This window comes from Phaenicophaeus curvirostris, chromosome 2, assembly GCF_032191515.1.
Source record: "Phaenicophaeus curvirostris isolate KB17595 chromosome 2, BPBGC_Pcur_1.0, whole genome shotgun sequence".
NCBI lineage: Eukaryota > Metazoa > Chordata > Aves > Cuculiformes > Cuculidae > Phaenicophaeus > Phaenicophaeus curvirostris.
The window spans coordinates 50,713,576-50,736,396 of record NC_091393.1 but is presented as its reverse complement, the minus strand read 5'-3'; the positions used below and the strand labels follow the sequence as shown (position 1 = coordinate 50,736,396).

The 22,821-nt window shown below is 38.7% G+C and overlaps 2 protein-coding genes across 2 annotated transcripts in view; both read right to left on the bottom strand.

Annotated features, from left to right (window-relative positions):
* Positions 1 to 13,385, bottom strand: part of VTA1 (vesicle trafficking 1) — a 36,618-nt gene extending 23,233 nt beyond the window's left edge. The window contains exon 1 of the mRNA XM_069852025.1: positions 13,187 to 13,385. Within this exon, the coding sequence (XP_069708126.1) occupies positions 13,187 to 13,295 (109 nt within the window). The 5' untranslated portion in view covers positions 13,296 to 13,385. The remainder of the gene's footprint in view (positions 1 to 13,186) is intronic.
* Positions 13,386 to 16,313: 2,928 nt separating this feature from the next.
* GJE1 (gap junction protein epsilon 1) lies at positions 16,314 to 19,907 on the bottom strand. The gene is given in 6 exon segments (XM_069850869.1): positions 16,314 to 16,472; positions 18,404 to 18,662; positions 18,664 to 18,705; positions 18,707 to 18,750; positions 19,137 to 19,319; positions 19,689 to 19,907. Coding segments are annotated over 6 exon segments (906 nt in total).
* Positions 19,908 to 22,821: the final 2,914 nt, after the last annotated feature.

The following is a 22,821-nucleotide window of genomic DNA, read 5'->3' as shown; positions in this document are numbered from 1 at the left end:
ACACCTTCAAGCATAGAGCTTAAGAAATAAAAGCTATATAACTCTACCAAATATTATCATGAGCTAGCTATTATAGCATACTCCAATGCTCTTTCTCTGGCAGGACTCGGGGTACTGCAAGTGATCCTTACTAGTTCACAGCTTTACCATCTCTCCTTCCAAGTATCTTCTCACGTACTAGAGAGCCTTCTCCCTTCACATTATCAATACAGTTGTTTTCAAACTGCACTTATTCTGATGCTTGCTGCAGAAGAAAGCATTATATGCTCAAAAGCATGCTGAAAAGCATGTAATGCTTTTCCATCTATTATCAGTCTGTCTACTAAAATTTAATCTCTCTCTACAAAACTTATGAAGGTTCTGCTGGTAAACATCATAATTTAACTAATTCTTCTGGGTTTTAAAAGTAGTATTTCACATTTCATATACAGTTGATTATTCAAACCAGACAAAGTGTACATTCCTTATTTTGGGACTGCAAAGCTAACAAATTTTTTTAATGTTAAATCTGATGGACTGCTCAGCCATTTAAAGACACATCCACCCCACACAAATAAATAAACTATTTGTACCCTCCAGTGCATCTCCGCTACATTTACAATTTTTAGAATAACCCAGCATCTTTGTATTCAAGCTTTCAAGTAAAGAACCAAGAAGATGTCTAATCTGCATGAAACTTGAAGAATGAAGGCTACGAACAACTACAACTGACTATGACAAACAAAAGACAGCAATTTGAACAAAAATTGGTGTGTAGGTTCCATCAAGTGACAAGACTAATATTAAACTAATTACTGATACATACTTTTAAACCCACCTTATTTATCTTCAGGATGCTGACATGTTAAATAAAAATTATGAAACAAGCACATGCAAGCTTGAAACTACATTTCAAATAAATTAAAACACAAAGATATAGAGATTTGTATCTAAGGCACTCTTATATTAATATGATTCTACTATTGATTAAAGGACCGTTGTCACATGATGACAAGTGAAGACTTGCAGTCTTCAGTTAAACTGATTTTAAGTGCCTACTTGATAGTAAGCTTCCCTGAACACATCATGGTATGATTTAATAATGTAAAACTTAGGTATTACCATAATGGACACAAGACATATGGGCCATCTAAATCAGTTATTTATTTTGACAGAGGCAACTATAAGACATTTTCAGAGGAAAGTAAATCAATTTTAGACAGATATGAGTTAGAGTGACATAAATTCAGAATATTCTTGGTCTTTGCTGGATATAGATTTATCTTACTTGCATCTTCATATCTATTCCAAAATTCATTTACATAAAAAGACCTGTTTCCACATAAATCGAATCTGGCAAACATCTTTAGTCTTGAGGATGAGTTTACTCATTAAAGGATCTGCTTGTTATCTGCTTAACTTTTAGCCTTTTTTATCTATATGTGACTTTTTTCACTTTCATTGCAAATACATCCATTTAAATGGAGAAAGCAAGATAATGTGTTCCTCAATAACATCCAAAGAGGTGCATTTAAAGGACTGTAACATCTGTATGCTTTAAAAAGCCAGCCTTCTGCCTTCTTAGGATTTCAGAGACTGAGGAATACTCAGACTCCTTCAGGCATTTAAATAAACAAACACAGAAGAGTTGAACACACAGAACACAGGTCACAGAACAATAGTTACAGATAAGAAACACGTTTTTCTTGTCTGTATATAAATTTACACTTTAGGTGAAATCAAGCAATTTTCCACACCACCACCACTTTCCTGCTAACAAAAGACACTGTGACCAAGGTACCCACGAGTCCTCAGATCACATTATCCAAAGCGTACAGACAGTCAAGAAAACATGCAGGTGCTCTAGCAGCAAGTCTACAGATATTAAGAGCAGTGACATCCTACAGAGAACTAAAGTCACCTGAAGTAAGATTAAATGTGTTGTACCTATCACAGCAATTACATCTCTGTGCCACATAAATGACTACACAAGACAGTTACCACATCTAGCCACCAAACCCAAATTTGTATCAACGTCTCTAAATTGGAAGGGAAATGTCCTACATGATCTTATTAACTGGGAAAAGGTCAAAGCACATGTAAGTTGCCCTAACAAGAGAGCCTCCTGCAATCTTTAAGAACTTTAAAATTTCAGAATTTGTGCATACACACTTCTTAAATTACAGTAGTATGTTCAAAAGGAGAACTGAATAACAAAACCTACCCAGAGATAAACCTCTGACGAGGCAATCGTTGAGGTAAGGGCAAAAGCTATTCGTTCTTTCTCCAATATGCGGTGATCAAGAAAGAGCAGGATGTTTATGGAAACTAATATTGACAGAGAACCAATATCTAGTAACATTCAGAGAGTCTTGACTCAAACACCTTTGATAAAACAACCGGATCGTTATGAAAGACTAGGCAACCTGCAGGACAGAACGTAAGCCATCCTCTAACAGTCAAAATCTCCTGGAACATCAGTTTCAACTGATAAACTGAAGACACAGACAGAAAGAAACTCACCAGCGACAAACAAAATGCTGTTACGTATGTTTACACAGTTACTGCTCTACTCAGTGCTGTTCTAGTCAAAAGTGGGGTTTGGGGGTTGAAAACTTCTACCAACTATCATCAAACTTATCTAGCAGACACCAAGCGATACAGTTGAAAAACTGAAAGAACTAGGAATTTTTCTGATAGAAACAGTATAGGAAGAAGAGGAAAAAACTGGTATTTGCCTCTACAGACACTACTAAAAAAAAACATTTTAATGTTTTGAAATCTTGCTTTTAAAATTACCTGTATGAAGAGCAATACATGATTGAATCTGAAAGCAATAAGTAACTCCTTGCCTTACTACGGACAGCAGAAAAAAAAGCTTCTACTAGTCCTGTTCTCTGTGATTTTTTATATTACTATTATGTCTCTTATTCCTAAGACAAAATTTTATTTTATATCCAATCACAAGTTTTTCCATGCCTGCATCTTTTGTCATCCTTCACTCTGCTGTCTCTAATTCTGCAATGTCCCAAGTATTCTACATGAAGGCTATCTGTAAGACCACATCGGTTTGTGCTGGTTTTGATACTGCTACCTTTACCCATCAAGGTGTCAGTAGTCTCTCAGCTATCTTTTACTTTCGTGTGTAGTTTATCACACAAATATTACATAATAGTAACAGATACATAACAGACAGATATGCTTTAGTCTAATGAAGGAAATCTACTATGTCCTTTACCTGTCTAACTTGCAACAAATGCATAAACTCACTTCATTACTGAATTTTCAGCAGCAATAAGCAGAACAATTTTCCTGTGTTATTATCATTGGCAGAATTTTAAACTGAAAGAAATCCTTTTAGTGTCCTGTATTACAGTTGCATTACTTCACCTTTTAATGATACTACACTAGAGATGCTATTTTACATCAAAATTATTTCAGAGTTCTTACCTTCAAAACTTCTCTCTATAGAGCAAAAAATGTTTAAAGAGCATATCCCTAATAACCACAGTGATATACTGTAAAACTAAACAACTAGACTTACACGAGCCATTGGGTTGGTAACCTTTGATAAATTTCCTCTACAAAAAAGCCAAGCTGCTGAAAATTCTGATACAAAAATACAGCTAAAACCATACAATGTAGATGCAAAATTTGTCAAGTTTTTAAAGTCTACATGATATATTAGAAGAATGTAGACAATTTTGGAAATAAGTGACCTGTAATCGCCATCTCTCTTCTGTATTTGTGATGAAGATATGGAATATCTGGAAACAAATAAGTGAATGCAGTTTTTGGTCCTTTTTATGCTTGTTTTATGCACTTGGCTTCATAACAGATACAACCTACATTTTTTGCCCCCCTCTGTCCAAATCAAGTAGCAAAAAAGATTTTTGTGTGCCCAGGAACAGTAGCACACACGTAAGGTAAATCACTAAGGTAGTAATGAAGGCTACAAAAAGCTAGCATCCAGATATTAATTAATATTATAAGCAGCTCTAAAGTCACTTCTGATCTTTTATACACAAAGACAGAACTCTGTTGCCAATTATTAACTAGAAGAAGGTTTTGCTCTCAGTTTGCAGACAGGACATTTATCTTCAAATTCATAAAGACTTGGCAAGTAATCATTCTCAGAAAAATGTTTTGCCAAAACAACTACAAAATTTATGTCTTGATTTGTTGCCCTTAATCTTTGTTCAGCAAATACTAAGTGTGGGTGTGCTGGAAGGAATTATACAGTAAGCTTTACAGAAACTTCTCTGCTTTTATTTATGTCACATAATACCACGTTATTTTTCCTTTGCTAATACACAGCACAATTTCAGAACAAGTATTTTGTCTTCAGTATGTGCCAGGCATTCATTCCTAATACACAGTAAGTTATTCCAGATTTATGTTTGGATAACAACTGAAACCCTCCTCATTCCCATTTTAAACTAACTCTGAGCCAAGTAAAAATACTGGAGAACAAAAGTTCCAGCAAGTAAGCATGCACAATAGGTCGATTCTATCTTCTAAATTCTGTCCTCTTATTCATCTTTTTTTCCTGCTCTAAAAGGATCAAAAGATTGCAGTTCTTTTTCCATACACGTACTGGATTCTCTGCTATAGAAAAAAATTTATTAGGAACTGGAATATTTTTGACATTTAGTAGTAACAAATTGACATTAAGCAGTAACAAAAACACTGCCATAAACTTTAGCCATATTTTGATTCTGATTAAGAGATGAAAGCTTTTTCAGGCTGTAATTTATTACTCATTCAATTTCTATACCTCCCTCTTCCCTTTGTCAAACCACTGACAGAAGAGTGTTTCTTAACTGCTCCGTAAAGGAAGACAACATTTGGAATATAAATGTGGGAAGTAAGGGACATAAAAACACTAAACTGGATTGTACTGAAACTACTGCAAGTGTATTTTCACAAAGAATGCATCTGCAAAGAAAAATAAAAATAAATTATTCCTGCTTTCATGAACACGTATCATACTTCATTCATGCAACTTCTGCATGCAAAACAAATATGTGCTATTTCTATGTGGCTAAATGGAAGTTGTCAAATTCAAAGACTTCAAAAAATAGATTTAATAGCACAGCCAAACTTTGAATGGCCCCAACACCTCTTCCTCTTAATTATATAATGCTGAAGGAAACCAGCAAAAAACATGATAAGTACTAGGCTGGAAGCATCAATTCAAAATCTGAAACATTCCAGAGAAAAACTACTTGAAAATATTTTAGACTACACATATGGAGGAATTTCTTCACCATGAGAGTGGTGAGGCACTGGCACAGGTCATCCAGAGAAGCTGTGGCTGCCCCATCCCTGGAGGTGTTCAAGACCAGGTTGGATGGGGCCTTGGGCAGCCTGGGCTGGTGGAAGGTGTCCCTGCCCAACACAGGGGTTTTGGAACTAGATGATCTTTAAGGTCCCTTCCAACCCAAATTATTCTGTGATTCTATTATTTCTTTTCAAGTAAAATTAGTTTAAAGAAAAATGCAAGGAAAACCAAATTCTGAGACAAAACTGGGGAGAAGGAAGCCTACACCCAAATTTAATTAAGAAACTCAACACAAAAAAAAGGATAGTATCATGACCCCGTCTTCCCCTCAGATTCCTTCATACTACTCTACAGATGAAAATGGATTAATAAGTGTATTTTAATGTGATGTTACATGCTAGAAAAACCTTATTAAGTCAAAACTATCTCAAGTAAAATGCCTCTACCTAAAATTACTGCAAGTTATACTAAAATACATTAGAATTCATTGCAGAATAGCAACTTGTAAACAAACTGAATACGTGAAATAAAACTTGCAATTACAAACAGGAGCAGTAATTACTAAGGTTAGATGATAAACTAAGTAGTCTAACAGCATCTATTACGTATTCCAGGAAATGACTCTGTATTCTACACTGTCATTCTTTAGTATGATTGAAGGCCCAATTTTGGTATTGCAAAATTCAAGTAAGAGATCTGTATGTGGAATTCAGAGGTTCACAGTATTTAAACTATCAGTATTTTTCAAAGCTTGTCTCTACAGGCTAATAAAGTGAAATATTTCTAATTAACATAGAAAAGCTACCTTAACTGTAGGATTTACAGTAACTGAGACCTCGAGAAGGCAAAAGGAGGAGAAAGCTACTACTCTGGATTAGTTACGGTTAAGTCACGCACATCAAACAGCTTGTAGTGATGACAACACAAATCTGAAGCATTTAAACTGCAGGAAACCTATTTCATGCTCTCAAACTACTCTGTGAGGTGAACTGAAGCACCTTAGCTGGGCATGACCATCAGACAAGTTTCTGAAGCACATTTTTGACCTCAATTACTAACAGCACCTATGGCTAGATTAGAAACATTGCCAGCAGACTGAAGAAGGCGATCTTCCCCTTCAACTCAGCACTGGTGACACACCTGGAACGCTCAGTCCAGTTCTGGACTCCCAGTATGAGACACGTGAAGAGTCACAAAAATGAAATGCTATGAACATGTGTTATTCCTGGAGAGGCAGAGAGATGGAACTGTTCAGTCTTAAAACCAGAATGCTTAGAGGGTCTTACCAATGTACCTGACGTGGGGAGAGGGGCAGTATGGAGTGTAGACAAAGCCAGGTCCTTCTCAATAGTGCCCAGTGATGAGGAAAGAGGCAATGAGTACAAACCGAAACACAGGAAATCCCACCTTAAACATATCTTCAACACACACTGAAACAAGCTGCTCCCAGCAGGGACTGTGGAGTCCCCGTCCTTGGGGATATTCAAAACTGCCTAGACACTGTCTTGAACACCCTTGCACTAGCGATTATGCTTTGAGCAGGGTATGGGACTTCCCTTCAGCCTCAATGATTCTGTGGCTCCGCAAATTAAAATCTGATATTGATGCATCCCTTCTTCAGAAGGTGCAGCAAATATTGGGCAGAAAAAGACAGTTCTTAGTTCCACTTCCAGAGGTCCAAGTTGAATAAAGATCCACCAATAATATGTGAATTATATGTTGGAAAAAATCCATGTTAGTATAATTACAGTATACAATTGAAATTTAGGAATCCTATACAAATGCACATTCCTCAAACAAATTTTCACAAGCACACCTGTTCTATTTTATGTTCCTATTCCTATCGCTGTCAGAGCAGATTATTTTTAAGTATTACCTATGTAATTGAAGCAAGTGCCAGAAATGTTACAGAATAGTTAATGACATTATACTTTTTGCTTCTACTCACAGTTTGCTTTGAGGACTGTGGGGTTTATGTATTTATGTTTCTTATTCCAATCATTTCTCACTGTTTTTCTCTCTCCACAGACAAGCCAGAGTTTTAAGAGTAGTTTCCCCACTTAACAAACCCTTGAAACAGATCAGAGGAAACAAGCAAAAACTGAAGAACAAAAAACCAGAAAGCACAGGGGTAGGAAAAAAAAAAAATTTGTTTATATTCACAGTACAATGAAAGCAAATTTCACAGTACACTATTATAGGGATATCTACTTCTTAAATATTTGACCATTTTCATTATCTTACTCTGAATAAAGGAAAGATTAAATCTATTCTTAAGCATGTACTCTCTAATAGGCTTTAAATCAGGTGTTGTATTAGTGGCACACAAAACAGTTTTCTGCCACCAGCAATATAGAAGGTGTATTTATAAATGGATTACATAAAACTAGTACAAAAATGAATATTTATACAGGAAAGCTCAGGATCTGGTTTTCTTATATAAACAATAAGAACATTATTTTACTCATTTCAGTTCTACAACATCCCAGTTAAATGAGGTCAGTAAGTGTGCAGAACCTCTGCACTGAAATACAGCAAAACCCAGTCACTTTTTTTCCCATTAGTACTTCTGAATTACATGCATCTTCTAAAGCCGTCATTCAAAATGCATCAAGATAAAATAAGAAGTTGAATAAACTAAATGCTCAGCTGAAGTATTTGCCTGTCATTAGTCCTCTGCTTTGAGGAAAGATCAGTAAAAAATTAACAGTATTTCAGCTGTATAATCACACAATAACAGTACTTCCCAAGATCTGCTTCAGGCCATGAACTTCATTTTTGTTGTCCTTTTTGTCTGATTTTTTTTTAATAGAAGTCTTATAATTGGTATACAGTAAGAAGCTTGTTTATGGATGTCTAAATAAACTTTAAAGTAAAAACCCATTCACATATAAGAGATTAGTATTTCCATTAAAAGCTCAATGACTTTTGATTCAAGAGGTTGCTAACTAGTTGCAGAAGAATAACTCTTTCACTTTTCTTCCTGCTTGATCACACAAACCCAGAAATGTCAAAAAAATACTAAGCTACTTCATTAAGATTTCTCTTGAGCTTTCTATCCCAGGAATTTGAGAATTGTAGAGTTTCTTCACGCCTTTTTTAAGCAGATCAAGTCTACTGATCTCACGTGAATGCCTTCTGATGTTTAGCAGATTGTAAAGCAAAAACCACCACACCTCTGCTTTCTGGAAGTTACTAGAATATTTTTTCATGTTGCATTCACTGGATATCCAAACACTGTTGCGTGTTAGGATGCTATATATCCCAAAACATCAATGCTTTTCTGGCAACTGACTGGCATTCTCTAAATACTTTTGAACTAGAACATCAATGACCCGTAAGCAGAGAAGTATAAAATAAACTACTAATCATCTTTGAAAACACCTTAGTAACACTACTGACAGGTTGAAACAACAGCTATTAAGGAAAATCCTGCTTTAAACACAAACCCATAAATTTTTAGAAGACAAAACTACCTCTTAAACCTTGCTATTTTTCAAAATGTAATTTCTGAGTTAAACTGCCTATGGCATAGTCAGAGAGGCAATTTCTTCAGTTATTACATGGGCGAGGGGTTTTTTTAATCAAAGCCTGCCTCCTTGTGTTTGCAGAATAACATCTCAAAGTAGTCAGTCAGACTCATGTAAGTTTTTAACATAAGAAAGTTATTTTACTGACTGCAAATCACTTATTTTCCTTTTCCTAGGGAACCAATGTAGCATCCTGTACTCGTATTCCCTTATACCTTTTCCAGTCAGCTGGCCTTTACTAAACCTGAAATAGCTAAATGTGAAAAAGAGCACCATAGGGGGGAGTAAGCATTTAAAAGAATTATCGCAGTGCTGAACTACTATATTAAACAAAGTGTCTAATCTCTTTTAAAAGGAGAATTACTTTGTGAGATAGAGTCCTCTACAATTTATAAAGTTAAGCTTGGTTTCTTTATTTCTTGACAGTTTTGTCTTCTACGTAGAAGAAATTTTACAACCACATAAATTTACAGTATATACTATCAGGAAGACAATATATTTTTATTGCTTCTGTCAGTTATGCCCACATACTAACAATGGCTGGACTAAAAAAAGTAACAGTTTACAAACAATATACAAAGCTACTTAACATATGTTGCTTTGATTTTGAATACCTAAAAAACGGAGCTAAGCACGGCTTTGTAAGGAGCTCATACGACTATGAGAAATAAAACTTCTGCAGTGTTTCTACCAAGTACCACAATAAAAAGCATCTGTAATGTGTGATGCGCAGATGCGCATCAATATTGTTCAACATTTGATTTTTCTCGTGGAAAATTATGTGGTAGTTTAAAAATACAAATCATGCCTGCAGTAGCTATTCATATTGTGTAAAACAGAGATTAATGTTCATCAAACTACAGTGTCTTTAAATCAACATATGCTAGTATTATCAAAAAAGCAGGAGTCCTGCCTCTGCCCAAGCCACTGCATTCCTCGTCTTTGTCTGTTTGGGAACACGGCTGTTTACATGGTAGTGAATTGGCCTGGCTGAAACACAGCTTATTGTTGTTTTTCATCATACAATTACATCAATGTTTGGTTCTGAAGCACATCAGGGTGGGGAGTGAGAGGCCAGAGAAGGACTACGCTATCTGAGAGAGAAGGCTACGAGGAGATCTTATAAGCAATCTTCCAGTACCTAAAAAGGAGCCTACAAGAAAGCTGGAGAGGGACTATTCATAAAGGCTTGTGGTGACAGGACAAGAGGGAACAGGTATATACTGGAGAGGGGTAGATTTAGATTAGACATTAGGAAGAATTTCTTCACCATGAGAGTAGTGAGGCACTAGAATAGGTTACCACAGGAGGTTGTGGATGCCCCACCCCTGGAGGATTTTAAGGCCAGGTTGGATTGGGCCTTGGGTAACCTGATATAGTGGGATGTCCCTGCCCATGGCAGGGGGGTTGGAACTAGATGATCTTTAAGGTCTCTTACAGCCCTAACTATTCTATGGTCTTCCTTAGGAGCAGCACTGGTTTATGCTACTTTTAACGTTTCAAATTAACTACACTCAAAAGCCATAAAAACAAAATGGTGCAAATGGGAGTAAAATGAGTAACCGCCATTCAAATTCCAAGCTTTGAGAGCAGACTACAGGCACCAGTGGATGCTGATGAAAGACAAAATTAATAAGATGAGCAGTAAACAGTTGCCCCTGACAAGTTTACTGCAAAGCTACAGATTCTAATATTTCAGGTTGCAAATACATCTTGACAGAGTTCACTTGCTTCTGATACTCCAACTAGTTTGTGTAGCAGCTCTTATCACCAGAAATACAAGTGAAATTGAAGTAAAATGGATACAAATCAAAGTCTAACAAACATATCTCCATACTGAAAACTACTGTGCTGTGGAAACATTAATATTACGACCAAAGCTTTTGGCTAGGGATGACTCACTCCTGGCAACATCCCAGCTACGAACACCTTACTCTTTCTTCAGATACATACATACACACATTATATAACCAAAACATAGATGTTCTATCTTCTGCAGAGACAAGACACAGAGTATTATCCCATCACATAACCTTAAAACACCAGGTCCCCCCCCTCAGGAGGCTGCTGTGCCACACCAACCTTCTGGTCACACAGCATGCGTGGTGACAAGGCACATGCCTACAGACAAGGCTGGCAGAGAACTGCCGGCAAAGAGCACACAACATGTTCCAGCATATACCAAGCTTTCCTCACACTATTCTTTCCACACGATAAATAATAGCACACATATGGAGCTCCTCTAAATCACATTTCAAAGGCTCAACAAAGATGTTTGGGTTTTTTCAGTGAAGCATCTAACGAGAAACTTCGCGTTAACTCCACATAAAATCTGTGTTTCCTTTAAAATGTTATCTGAAAAGTACCTTGAAAGTGTTTTGTATACCCAGACTTACAGTTAAAAAACCCCTACCTTTTTAAGAGAGCTTTTATTATTCATAGCATGCCAGAGTATATATAGTAAATTTGACAGCAGCAATATTAGTAATCAATACTTTGGCATTTCACATAATTGTTTCAAAACCACAACGTTCAAAATCAATGTTTCATAAACTTTGGTTTTGCTTCAAAGCCATTATTAAAATAACACCCACCCACCCCCATCCTATGAAACAGGAATTCTGCATTTTAATCAATCCAGACAAGTTGATCCATCATGGGAAGACAGAAGTGTCCATCAGTAGAACACTGCAGAAAAATAACCCTCCTTTGTGTATTTAAAACAACAAAGGATTCAAGCAAGACCTGTCACTACTTTTTATTTTATATAATAATGTAAAGAGAAAGGTACCTCTAGAATATAGTCTTCACTATACTTGGCAAGGAATCAAATGTGCTGAAGTACTCAAATGAAAAAATAAGATATGCAAATTTTCAGGCTTCTTACGGCAGACAACGTGAAGGACTGCAAATGCTCATTATTCAATACAGTCACTCTTTTTCCTGTACACTAACACCTACATTAAGTTTCTGGATGGAAGAGACGTTAAGAAAAGCAGAGACCAGACACCAAAATATTTCTGTTTCAAAAAAGAAAGACTTGTACTTTTTTAACCTACACTAAATGCTAGTATTCTTATTATACAGCCAGACAAGGTGTTATATCTGATAAATAAAATCCAAATAAATAACGAAAAACAAAATAGCAGTGCCACCTGACCTGACTCATATTTCCTGCTCAAGTATGATTTGTCCTGTGTTTTTCCGGTAAAAAAGCACAAGTACAATTGAGAACTTCCATTGTTCTAAAACATGGCTATCTCACTCTGGTGGCACTTTTTAACATTGGCACGGTATTCCTAAAAACACATGAAAAATAAAATCATTCTGCTGACACTGAGCTGACAGGGGTTTTTCTCAGAGCTTTCTGAAGCCTGAATTTCATGAGTTCATCCTTCTAAACTTAAGATTGCCTTAACATTTTATTTCTACCTCTATTCTTTATTTAACTCTTTTGGAAAACAACCTATTGCCAAGTAAATCCCGCAAAAGACCTCTTCATATCTCAATAAAAAGAAAAAAACCCCAGAAACATGCATTTCTGCTTATCTGCAAGTCTTAGAAATTTTCCCAGTGCAGCGATAAACTGTGATGGGAATTGATGACTACTAAGAAGAGGCTTGCACTTAGAATCATAGAACCACTGAACAGTTTAGGTGTATTGGACCTTAAAGATCACCTACTTCCAAACCCCCTGCCATGCCTACCAAGCCACTTCTTAACTATGAGAAGTCTTCTAGAAAGGCTCACAGACCACCCTGAAGACCATTAGCTTAGAAGCCATAAGTTAGCTTTTAAAATTTACGTATTAACTTGAAAGATTCCCAATAAGACAGAACTATTTTTGCTGTATTCAAACAAAAACAAACAAACGAGAGCCACCCACTCTCCCAATTAGAGCAGCCTGAAGAAGGCCTCACAGAAAACAAAATGAAAACTATTAAAAGAATTAAAGATTCTCAAGCCCAAACTGCTTAGTCAGATACAGGACAGACAGGAGGTCTTTTCAAGTAGGTGAAAAACTCCGAAAAGACTCTCAAATGTTAGGGGTTTTGCGATACTTATTAACGCTACCCCAACACAGAAGACTTCCCTTTGTACACGTGTGTACAAACACGTATTCAGGCTGCCGGCATATCCACTGCGACTGCAAAAGAGGCTTAGCTCTGAAAATAGAGAGCACATGAGAGACGGGTTGGGACTCGCAGCTGAATCGTCAGACGCGGAAGACCATGAAACGACCCGCACCGCCCCAAAAGGTGGGGCTCCCCCCCCTCCTCCCGCCCCACTTCTCCGTGCATCCCACGGGGGCTCCGCGCAGCCCCACCAGCCCGGAAGGCGTGGGGGGTGGGAGGCGGCGCGCCGGGCCCGGGGGCGGCGGGGCCTCACTTACAGTAGTACGCGACCACCGGCTCGCGCTTGTCCAGCTCCTGCGCCGTTCGCAGATGGTGCTGGATGTTCTTGAACTGGGCCGGCAGCGGGGGAAGCGCCGTGGCCGCCATCGCGCGGGCTGCGACGCGAAGCGGTAACGAAGTGGGGGGGAGAGAGGAGGCGGCGGCGGCGGCTCCTCTACCTTCAGAGCCGGGCGCCTTCCGCTGCCGGCGGGGGACGGGGCGCGTGCGCAGTGGGAGGACTGCGGGCGGGCGGGGGAGAGCGCCCCCTGCCGGGTGGGAGGAATCGTAAACCACAGAATAGTTTGGGTTGGAGAGGACCTTAAATATCTTCCAGTTCCAACCCCCCTGCCACGGGCAGGGACACCTCTCACCAGCCCAGGCTGCCCAAGGCCCCATCCAGCCTGGCCTTGAACACCTCCAGGGATGGGGCAGCCACAGCTTCCCTGGGCAACCTGTGCCAGGGCCTCACCACTCTCATGGGGAAGAAATTCTTCCTTATGTCAAGCCTAAATGTGCCCCTCTCCAGTTTATAGCCATTCCACCTTGTCCTATCACCACAAGCTTTGTGAACAGTCCCCTCCCGCTTTCCTGCAGCCTCTTCAGGTGCTGGAAGGTCACCATAATATCTCCTTGCAGCCTTCTCTTCTCCAGGCTGAACAAGACCAACTCTCTCAGCCTGTCCTTGTATGGAAGGTGCTTCAGCCCTTGGATCATCCCTGTAGCCCTCCTCTGGATCCATTCCAACTGCTCCATATCCTTCTTATGCTGAGGATTCCAGAACTGGACACAGTAGTCCAGTGCTGTGGAACAGGCAGGGGAGGGAGATGACAGCCCACCTATCCGTCCCTGTGGATGTACAGCCCCATGCATCTCCTGTGTGGCTCATTAATGTTTGAAACACGTGTCCCACTGCACCATGCAGTGAGACATAGAGAACTTGAGGAGGCCAGGGCTTCCCAGGGACTTGCCTCAGCTCTCCCCAGCCCTTCCTTCTACCTGCCTTTGGCACATCAGCCCCAAGAGCCATGCAGACTTTCCCTGTGGAAGTAGAACACCCCCTTTCACGTTAAAAACCTTCCCTCTGTGTTGTGCTGAGGCTTCCCAGAGGTCCTTCCTGCTGCTCACTGGAGAAGGCATGTGTTCCTATGGCCTGCTTAATAGCCGCTCACTGGGCTGCACTGCATCCCACCAGCCCTGGAAAGTACATCTCACAGCATCACCACTTCCCAGATATTTTTTCCTTGGAGGAAACTCCAGAAAGTTCTGGTTTTGCTGAGAGGGGCTAAGACAGCAAAAGAAATGGGGACTGTTGAAGCAAAATTGTTACAAATGGATTTCACCAATTGCAATATAAATTATCTTAGCATCTGTCATCTTCTCATTCTAACAGCATAGTTAAATGAGTTTTAAATTTCTTTTAAATGGCCCTGCTGCCAAACTTCCCCCTGGTGTCGAAATGGCTGCCTGCAAGGCAAGAGAATGTGAGAGCTCCAAAGCATAAAGAAAGATGTCTGTTGCAGGGTAGCATGAATGGCTGTGTTGTCTCATTTCTATCATAGGAGAGTGCTGCAAAGAGAACAGAAATGAAAGGATGGCTGAACAGAAAAAAGAAAGCCAAGAATGGAACAGAACAAGAAGTGGTTAGAAGACTAGGATGTTGGAGGTGGTGTACTCAAAGTTCCTGGTGCAGATCAGCTGTACCTTTGGTGTAAAGGCAATTGAGTCACCTACTAGGTTGTTTCATTGGAGATGATGGAGGGTACAATTACAGCTCTTTGTTAAGTCAGAACTGAAATTTGGATGCTGTCTGACTAGAAATAAAACTGACTGCAAATCCATGAGCTGGGGATTGCTTTAAGTGCTTGTCTGTGAAAATGAAGCAGCTGGAGTATAGTGGAAAGCAATGAAAAAGAGAAGGATTCATAATGTGATCCTGATGTAAGCAATAAAAATCCTTCCTACTGTGTTCTGGGAGACAGGACATCATATTTGCTGCCTAAAGAAATAGAATTGAACCAAAGAATCCCCAAGTGTGTTAAAGAATTCTTTTCATATTGGCAAAAAGAAAGAGACTTCAGGATCATCTCAAATATTTATTAAGCATTAGAGCTAAAATCAGTGCAACACTGAGAAGAACATGCAGGCATGTTGTGAATCTCAGTGGGACTTAGTGGGGAAGGAAGCTGGTAGAAAGCAGTGAAAATGAGCATAAAAGTGGTGGGAGTTTGGAAAACTAGGAGAGAAAGAGAAGTTGAGAGACACTTGAGAATACAATGAGTGCCAAGAAAAGAAATAGCAAATACAGGAAAGAGAAGTGTTGACAGCCACAGGGAAATATTTCTTTATATGGACGTAGTATCTCCATCAATGTGTTTCAGAACCTAATGACGGAATCAGTCACAGAAAACCATTTGCATTAAAAGGCAGTAATGTACAGTTTGTTTTTAAAGGAAAAAATGAAACTGAGGAATTTGACAATTTTGATTTCACAGGAAATGCAGAAAAAAATCTGTTGTATCTCATTTGGAAGAAGAAGAACACGTTTTGATAAGATCCAGATTTTGACCAACAAGGGAAATGGCATGTTGGTGGGTAATCCAGATCCTAGTGCCCCTGCAACAGGTTCGCAGGCTCTTGATGGTGGCAGGGAAGTCTCCTGAAGGACCAGAGGTTTTGGGACTCCTCTGACTTTTCTGAAGTTTTTTAAAATTTACAGAAGAAAAGCAACAAGCAATGTAAATATTAAGCACCAGAGAAAATACTGACAGGGTTGTGATGCAGTTATTTTACCTTTATACAAATGTATGATTAAGTATGATTTGAGCACAGTTGGTCATGCCTCTACCTAGCACATGGAAGTAAATTCTTCTTTTTAGTAGGAATACATATATTGTGTTCTATTTATAAATAAAAAGATTTTTTTCACCTGAGATTACAAGCTTAAATTGCAAAGAATAATTCCAGTTGGATAGTGATGAACAAGGTCTGACACAAAAAAACATAAGAATGTGCCTGTAACTATTTTTACTTAACAAATTAAAAAAATTAAGTATGATCATCTTCAAAATCATTCCCTTCTTAGTTGACACACAGCTGCATACAATGCTGCCAACATTCAAAGCAATTTCACAGATCATTTTCTGAAAGGCTGTTGAATATCTCCACCGTTTTTACTTTCACATATTCTCCCAACAAAAACTGGGTTCCTTTAAGCACCAGCTTGATCTTTGGGCTCTCTTCACCGTAACCCTCAGTTAATAATTGAAAAGTTTTCATTGCCGATTTCTTCAGTTTCACAAAAAACTTGATGTTAAGTCATTGCTCACTCTTGCACACTGACATTTTCAGACCAGTGGTAAGAAAATGTCTGTATTTGAACACTTGTTCACTCAAACTGAGTGAAGCAATCGAGCTGAGCTTTGTCTCACTGTGACAGGTTAGAGCGCATTGTATAACCATCTCTTTGTCTCTCCCCTCCCACTCCTGGTTCCCAAGCTTAGTCTCACTTTTTTTTTTGTTGGACCTCATATACGACAAAAAATTAAGCATGTATTGACCAAAATACATGGCATATTATGCAAACAAGTAGTTAGCACAGTGATTCCTATTTCACTTATAATACTTGCAAATATCAAATAACAAGTTTAATATTGCACAAATCTGATAGTGTTGACTGAACATATACTTAAGACAACATATAACTTATTTCCATGCGGAAAAAAGCATGCAGCATTATAACGCTTTAATATAGTGAATATGTTGAAATTTATCATCTTGTTCTTCATCAGCTAATTAAAAACATCACACATGTAGTTGTGACCCACTTGGATTTGAATGGCTCAGATGTAATCAAATCCAAGACAACTAAATCATGAAATTCCATTTATGTAATGAGGGTGGTGAAGATTGGGTGAAGATTTTGTGGGTGAAGATTATAAGGCTCTTCTAACCCAACCTTTTTTAGGACTGCTTGTCTAACAGCTGTTGCTAAAAGTTTTTGTAGCAATTTTTCCAGAATTTTCCAAAAATTCCTGAAAGGACCCAAATGTTGTCACTGCAATCTCAACTTTTTACGCTTTTATGTTGAATGTTGCCTATACTGTATCTTCTCCTATCAGTTAAAATTAATTCAAGAAGCAAAAATGTTTTTCCTTTAAGTATTACAGGCCTCAAACTCTGTCCAAAGATGCTGACAGATTCCTTTTGACTTTGCTAGTCTTTTGGAATCTGTCATCAAAGATACTGACAGATTCCTTTTGACTTTTGACTAGCAATAAGTTGTTATATGTGACGTACACAGCAAAAAAAATCTGTGGGCCCAGTTCTGCAGTCACATACAAGCAAAACTGTTACTGAAATCAAGGCATGACTGGACCCAGAAAAGGTTTTTCTCTGAGATTTTCTTTTGACACTTTTAAGCCTCCTGTGCAAAACTAATTCATGAAACCCCTTTACTCACTCCTTCAAAATCTGATCATACGAAATGGGTGAAAATCTTCTATGTTGTAAGCCAAAACATCATGAAGGTAAGGCATTCCATAAAGAATGCCATGATAGTCTTTCACTTTTAAAAGGAGATTCACAGCTAGCAGATGACACCAGCTGGACTGCTGCAAAGTAAGCTGATATCAATGAGCATGTTGTCACTACGGCCTTACCAGGAGTCTCTGCCTCTGGGGTTTCAGATGCAGGTTGTAACAGTGGCACTACTAGGGAAAAATGTTTGAATGTTTCTAGTTCCCAGGCATTATCCATCATTACTGCTTATTTCTCAAGCCATAAGACTGTGTAAAAAATTTGGAGTAGTTTTCTCTGAAAGGTCAATAACATTAAATTCAATGGCATGTGCTTAGGAAAGCTGTGAATAGAAATATGTTTATAAATAAACTCCTCCTCACACACAGACACTCCTCTGGAGGCAAAACTATTGTATGTAGCAGATCATGAAAACACATTACTCTTGTAAATATTATTGCCTTTGGTCTTGACATGGAAACAAAGATTATTTGCATCATGGAGTGGTTTTTACATGAGGAGTAAGTGTCAGATGACTACTGTGCAGCACCAAACATAAGTGTAGTTCTCTTATGCAACATTGCATAGAGGATAAGAGATGTTTTTTGTTACGACTTGAAATCATTGTTATAAAACTACAGGTGGGCAGGGTGGTAAAGGACTAGGAGTGACTGATGTCACTGAGTTTTTAGGAAACCTACCCATCCACATGAGATCTCAAAAACTTCATCAATGCATGAGACCACTGTAATCACAGTAAATGCGTACATTGCAATAAGGAAAATGGTCTTTTCAAAGTGCTCAGGCACCACGCACTGTGTAATGTTAAACTTTCTTTCAAGTGCTGCTACATCACACATGTAGATTGTGTTCACTTTGAAACCAAAGAGCTAAATCTGAAGCCAAAAAGCCACAGATTCAAGGATAATCCTTAAGAAAACAGAGAAGATATAAAAACAACTGTAGAATGACTTCCTGTTTAATGCTCTTACATGCAGCATAATGCTCCAGGTACCAGTACAACCATCAGCTGTAATGCCTAGAATACCTAAAAATGTAATGGAAACATAGTTGTCAGGTCATTTACAACTGGATTGGGACACCTAAAACACTCACATATTGGAACATTTCACAGGACTGTTTTTATATATATCAAATGTATAAACAGATGACAGTAAAAGTAAAAAAACACTGCTCTGTTTTAAATTGAAAAGTTCTATTTGTTTCTGAAGCTTGAGGGTTGTTGTTATGAAGGATAAAGCACAACTCTGTGTTTAGTCTCAGGTGAAAGGTTATTAAAAAGAAACTATTAATTAAAAAACCAAGTGGTAATTAGCCCAATCAGTTACTACTTCTTATATGGAACAATTCTGTTTAATGTTTTGCAGCTTGTTTTCTTAGCATTGGATTTCTACAATAAGAAAATAGAATTACCTGAGGGGTTGTAGATCTGAACTGGTTGTAACAGAGGAGGTTAGCTTCTCTCTTGCCAGGGTCACAGCTGAAGTGCAAGGCCTCATTTCCATAAACTGCAAAGCCCAAAACTCCAAGGAAAAACATACAAACTGAGCCAAAGAAAAGACTATGGAACTGGCCAATTGCCATTGGTGGCCTGAGCTGCAAATCACAGCGTTATTAAACATAAAACCAAGAATGAACAGAATTATTGTTGGAGGCCTACTTGCTCTTTTTCATTGCACAAAATATTTATTTTCTTCTACTTTGTTTTAAAAGGAGAGAGTTCGCTCATGAAGGCTGCGGTAGTTTTGTGACAAAATAATGACTTAGAACACTTTCTTGTTGCTACTAATTTTATGTGAACATTCGTCCGTCTGGCATTTATCCATTATTTTGTTTCACTGCCTCTGTCTGTGTTCTGATGTTCCAGAATGCACTAGATGCAGCGGAATGCTGCCGCTTAAAGTCCATTCGTTCTGCTGGTGTATTGATTTACGCAATGTCCGGTGATGGCAAAACAAGGATCACCTTGCTATCATCAAACGTAAGAGAGAAATTATTCTCGCAAACTGAATTTTGGCTTCCCCAGAAGGGCATTTTTAGCACCCGGACATCGGGTGGGCATCGGGTCCCGCTGCTGAGCGCTGGGTGGAGGAAGGCACCCAGCTCTGCTGCTGAGCGCTCGGGGCTGAGCGCATCCTGGCTCCGCCGGCGCGTACTTGTGCATCCCTCTGAGAAGCTCTGCATGCAGCTGGGGGACATGGCTAGGGAAGGCAAGGTGAAGGCAGTCAGCCTCCCCCGGCTCCGGCTCGCTCTGCCTTTCGCCCCCGGGAGCAGCAATCCCTGCCGTTGGGTGATCCCCGGCTCCTGCCCCGCCGCCTCAGGTACCAGCTAACCATCACCCCAGGCGGGTTCCCAGGCTCAGCTTCTCTCCCGGGCTGGTCCCAGGCCAGCTCTTGGAGAACCGGAACCCATCAATCCAGGTCTGCCGGCAGGTTCTGTTCGCACCATCTAGAATTTAATAATTTCTTTTTAACTGAGTGTAATAAACAGTAGGGATAGAATTGAATTTAGAAACTGTAGGTCCAAGATTCTGAATCGAAAGACGTAACAATTGAATCTAAACAAAGAATGTTAACCACTCCGATATTGCTACAGATGGCAATAACTGATATTAATAATCAGGCAGCTTATTCTTCATGTGCAGCTGAAAGAATTCCAGAAGAGCTGTGCATGTGAGCTCATGTGTGCACCAGACACTTGTGCTGGTAAACAGCCACAGGGATGTACCTTGGCATATTAGTTTGAGCCTAATGGAATTTTTATGAGAGAAGAAGGATAGAGATGGGAAATGAGAGGAGAGGAAGAATTAGTTTGTCAATCAGTCCATGAATAGGAAAGTGAATTCCAGCCACTAAATCCAAAGGTGGGAATTCACTTTTTTGCCTCTAAATTCATGAGAGTGTCTCCCTTGTAACTGGTTGCAGTGTGATTTCAATACGGTATAACGAAAAATATTGCTCCCTCTGTGAATTATACTCATATATATGGAAACATACGCAGGAGGAGGGCAGAGATATGAACCAGAGTCTATTTTATGTGTGGATTAATTTAACTGCTGTGGCTCTAAAAGCTACTACAATGATTATGTGAATGGTGCGACTAGAGTAGCTGTTTTAAGACGTTGTTTCAATACCCTTTTTAATGGTAACATGCCCTGCATCTGCTGAAGCGGCTAGAAGGTAAAATGGGCTTCAATAAGTGTGTGTTATTTACTACAGCTTGTTTTTCAAGCAGTTAATTATATGTGTATTTGTCTCCTGGAGAACTGTAAAAGGTGCTGCATTACTGAGGCTAGGTTTCTAAACTTTCTAATGTGATCTACTGTTCCACTGCACAGAGAGAATGCTGAGGTTTGTATCTGCTGAAGGAACTAAGAACACTTATATCTCTCAGTGGTATGTGATCTGCAAAAAAATTCTGTGGCTCTGAGAAAGTGTGACTGACCTTCACAAAAATGCAGTAACTGTGATTACAGTGAATTATTTTTCTTCTGCTCATGATACATGCGGAGCTTGATTATCATCCAAAAGCATTTTGTAATGTTCCTACAATACTATAAAAGTACTAAATAAGCTCAGCATGGTGGACAGATATTTAGTATCAGTAAGATTTTAATCACTTAATTATCTTAAAACGTGACTGTCTATTGAAAGACTACTGTTGAATGTGCTTCAAAGAATGCATGTATTCATATTTCTTACGATGTCTTTAAGAAGAAATTTTTCAAAAAGCAATAATGGGAAAACTGAAAAACTCCTAGTTTCTAAATTGAGACGTATCTTTCAATGCTTTTTGTTATACTTGTTATAATAGTGATTAGTTTCCCATTAATCAATGAATGTGAACCCACAATAGTAATAAAGTTTGGTCAGAAAGCATTTTATTTCACTACAGATAGAAACAATATTTAAAAACACATTTGGGTAAAAATCTGCACTACACAAAAGCTACTTTGTTTCTTTTTATTGTTAGGTGGGGATAACATAATTGCTTACAACAACGACAATAATAATAATAACAATAACGGATTACACTGTTGGTTTCTTTAAAGTGGCTTAATACATGGTATGTGAGCTGGAGCACAAGACGACCATTATCTTCAAACCAGGAAGAACTAATAGCAGTGTTTTTCTTTTGTCATGTGTGTTCAATAATGTGCTTCCTAACACTATGTTAAGAAGACTTGAGATGGCAATAGGGTAGGCTAGCATGGTGCAGTCCATTTGAATGCAGTCTGCTAAGGCAGCTTAAGCTGTTCCTTGGGACTTTTCTTGGTAGAAAATAATTTGGTTTGAATCTGCAGGAGTGGGTGACTGTTGGTTGTCTGTCATGCACAAATGGGATGGAAGATAGCACACTTGTTTTGATCTGAGTCCTATGCTTGGCTTTCAGCTCAAGGCTGCAACACAGTAGTGTGCTCTTTAGCCTTTTAAGGAGTTGAAGTTAGACAAATGGAAACTATATGCATACATAAAGCTGCACTTGTTTTTAGAGGGATGAACTGTAAGTTTAACATCATATCCAGTCCATTGCTTTATTAATGCAGTTAAATGTAATGGCACCTATTATCCTTGTACCATGAAAAAACAGCACTGTGAAAATGGCACAAAATGAAATGGCACAAAAAAATGAACTGGTACCAGGAAGATAAGTTTTTATATGCCAAAAGAGAGCTTGCGTGTCTAGATCTTGGCAATCAGCCTCTTCTGCAAGCTTTCCAGCTTTGCCTCATGCTGGTTTTGCAGAGTTCCATTTTGGTTTGCAGAGTTCTCCACACTGAAGCTTAGGCCCAGTGGAGGCCTCTACTAGCTGCAGATCACTGCAATTTGGACCTATGACAGAAGTTGTCTTACCTTCAGCTAGGACAGGAGGCTTAGGAGGCAGGTGGCTTCCTCAGATTCTCCTGAGTGCCTGCTGGTTTATGTTTAGCACAGAGTTCTAAGCAGGATGCAAAGTTTGTGAGTTAAGAAGGATGGACTAAAGTGAGTCTAAGCTAATTGGCATGGGGTATATGCTCAGCCATGGTGCTCAGTTTGGGGAGATGTGTGTGATACATAAAGCTTCTACCTCACTTCTAATTTCTTTTAATTAATGGAAA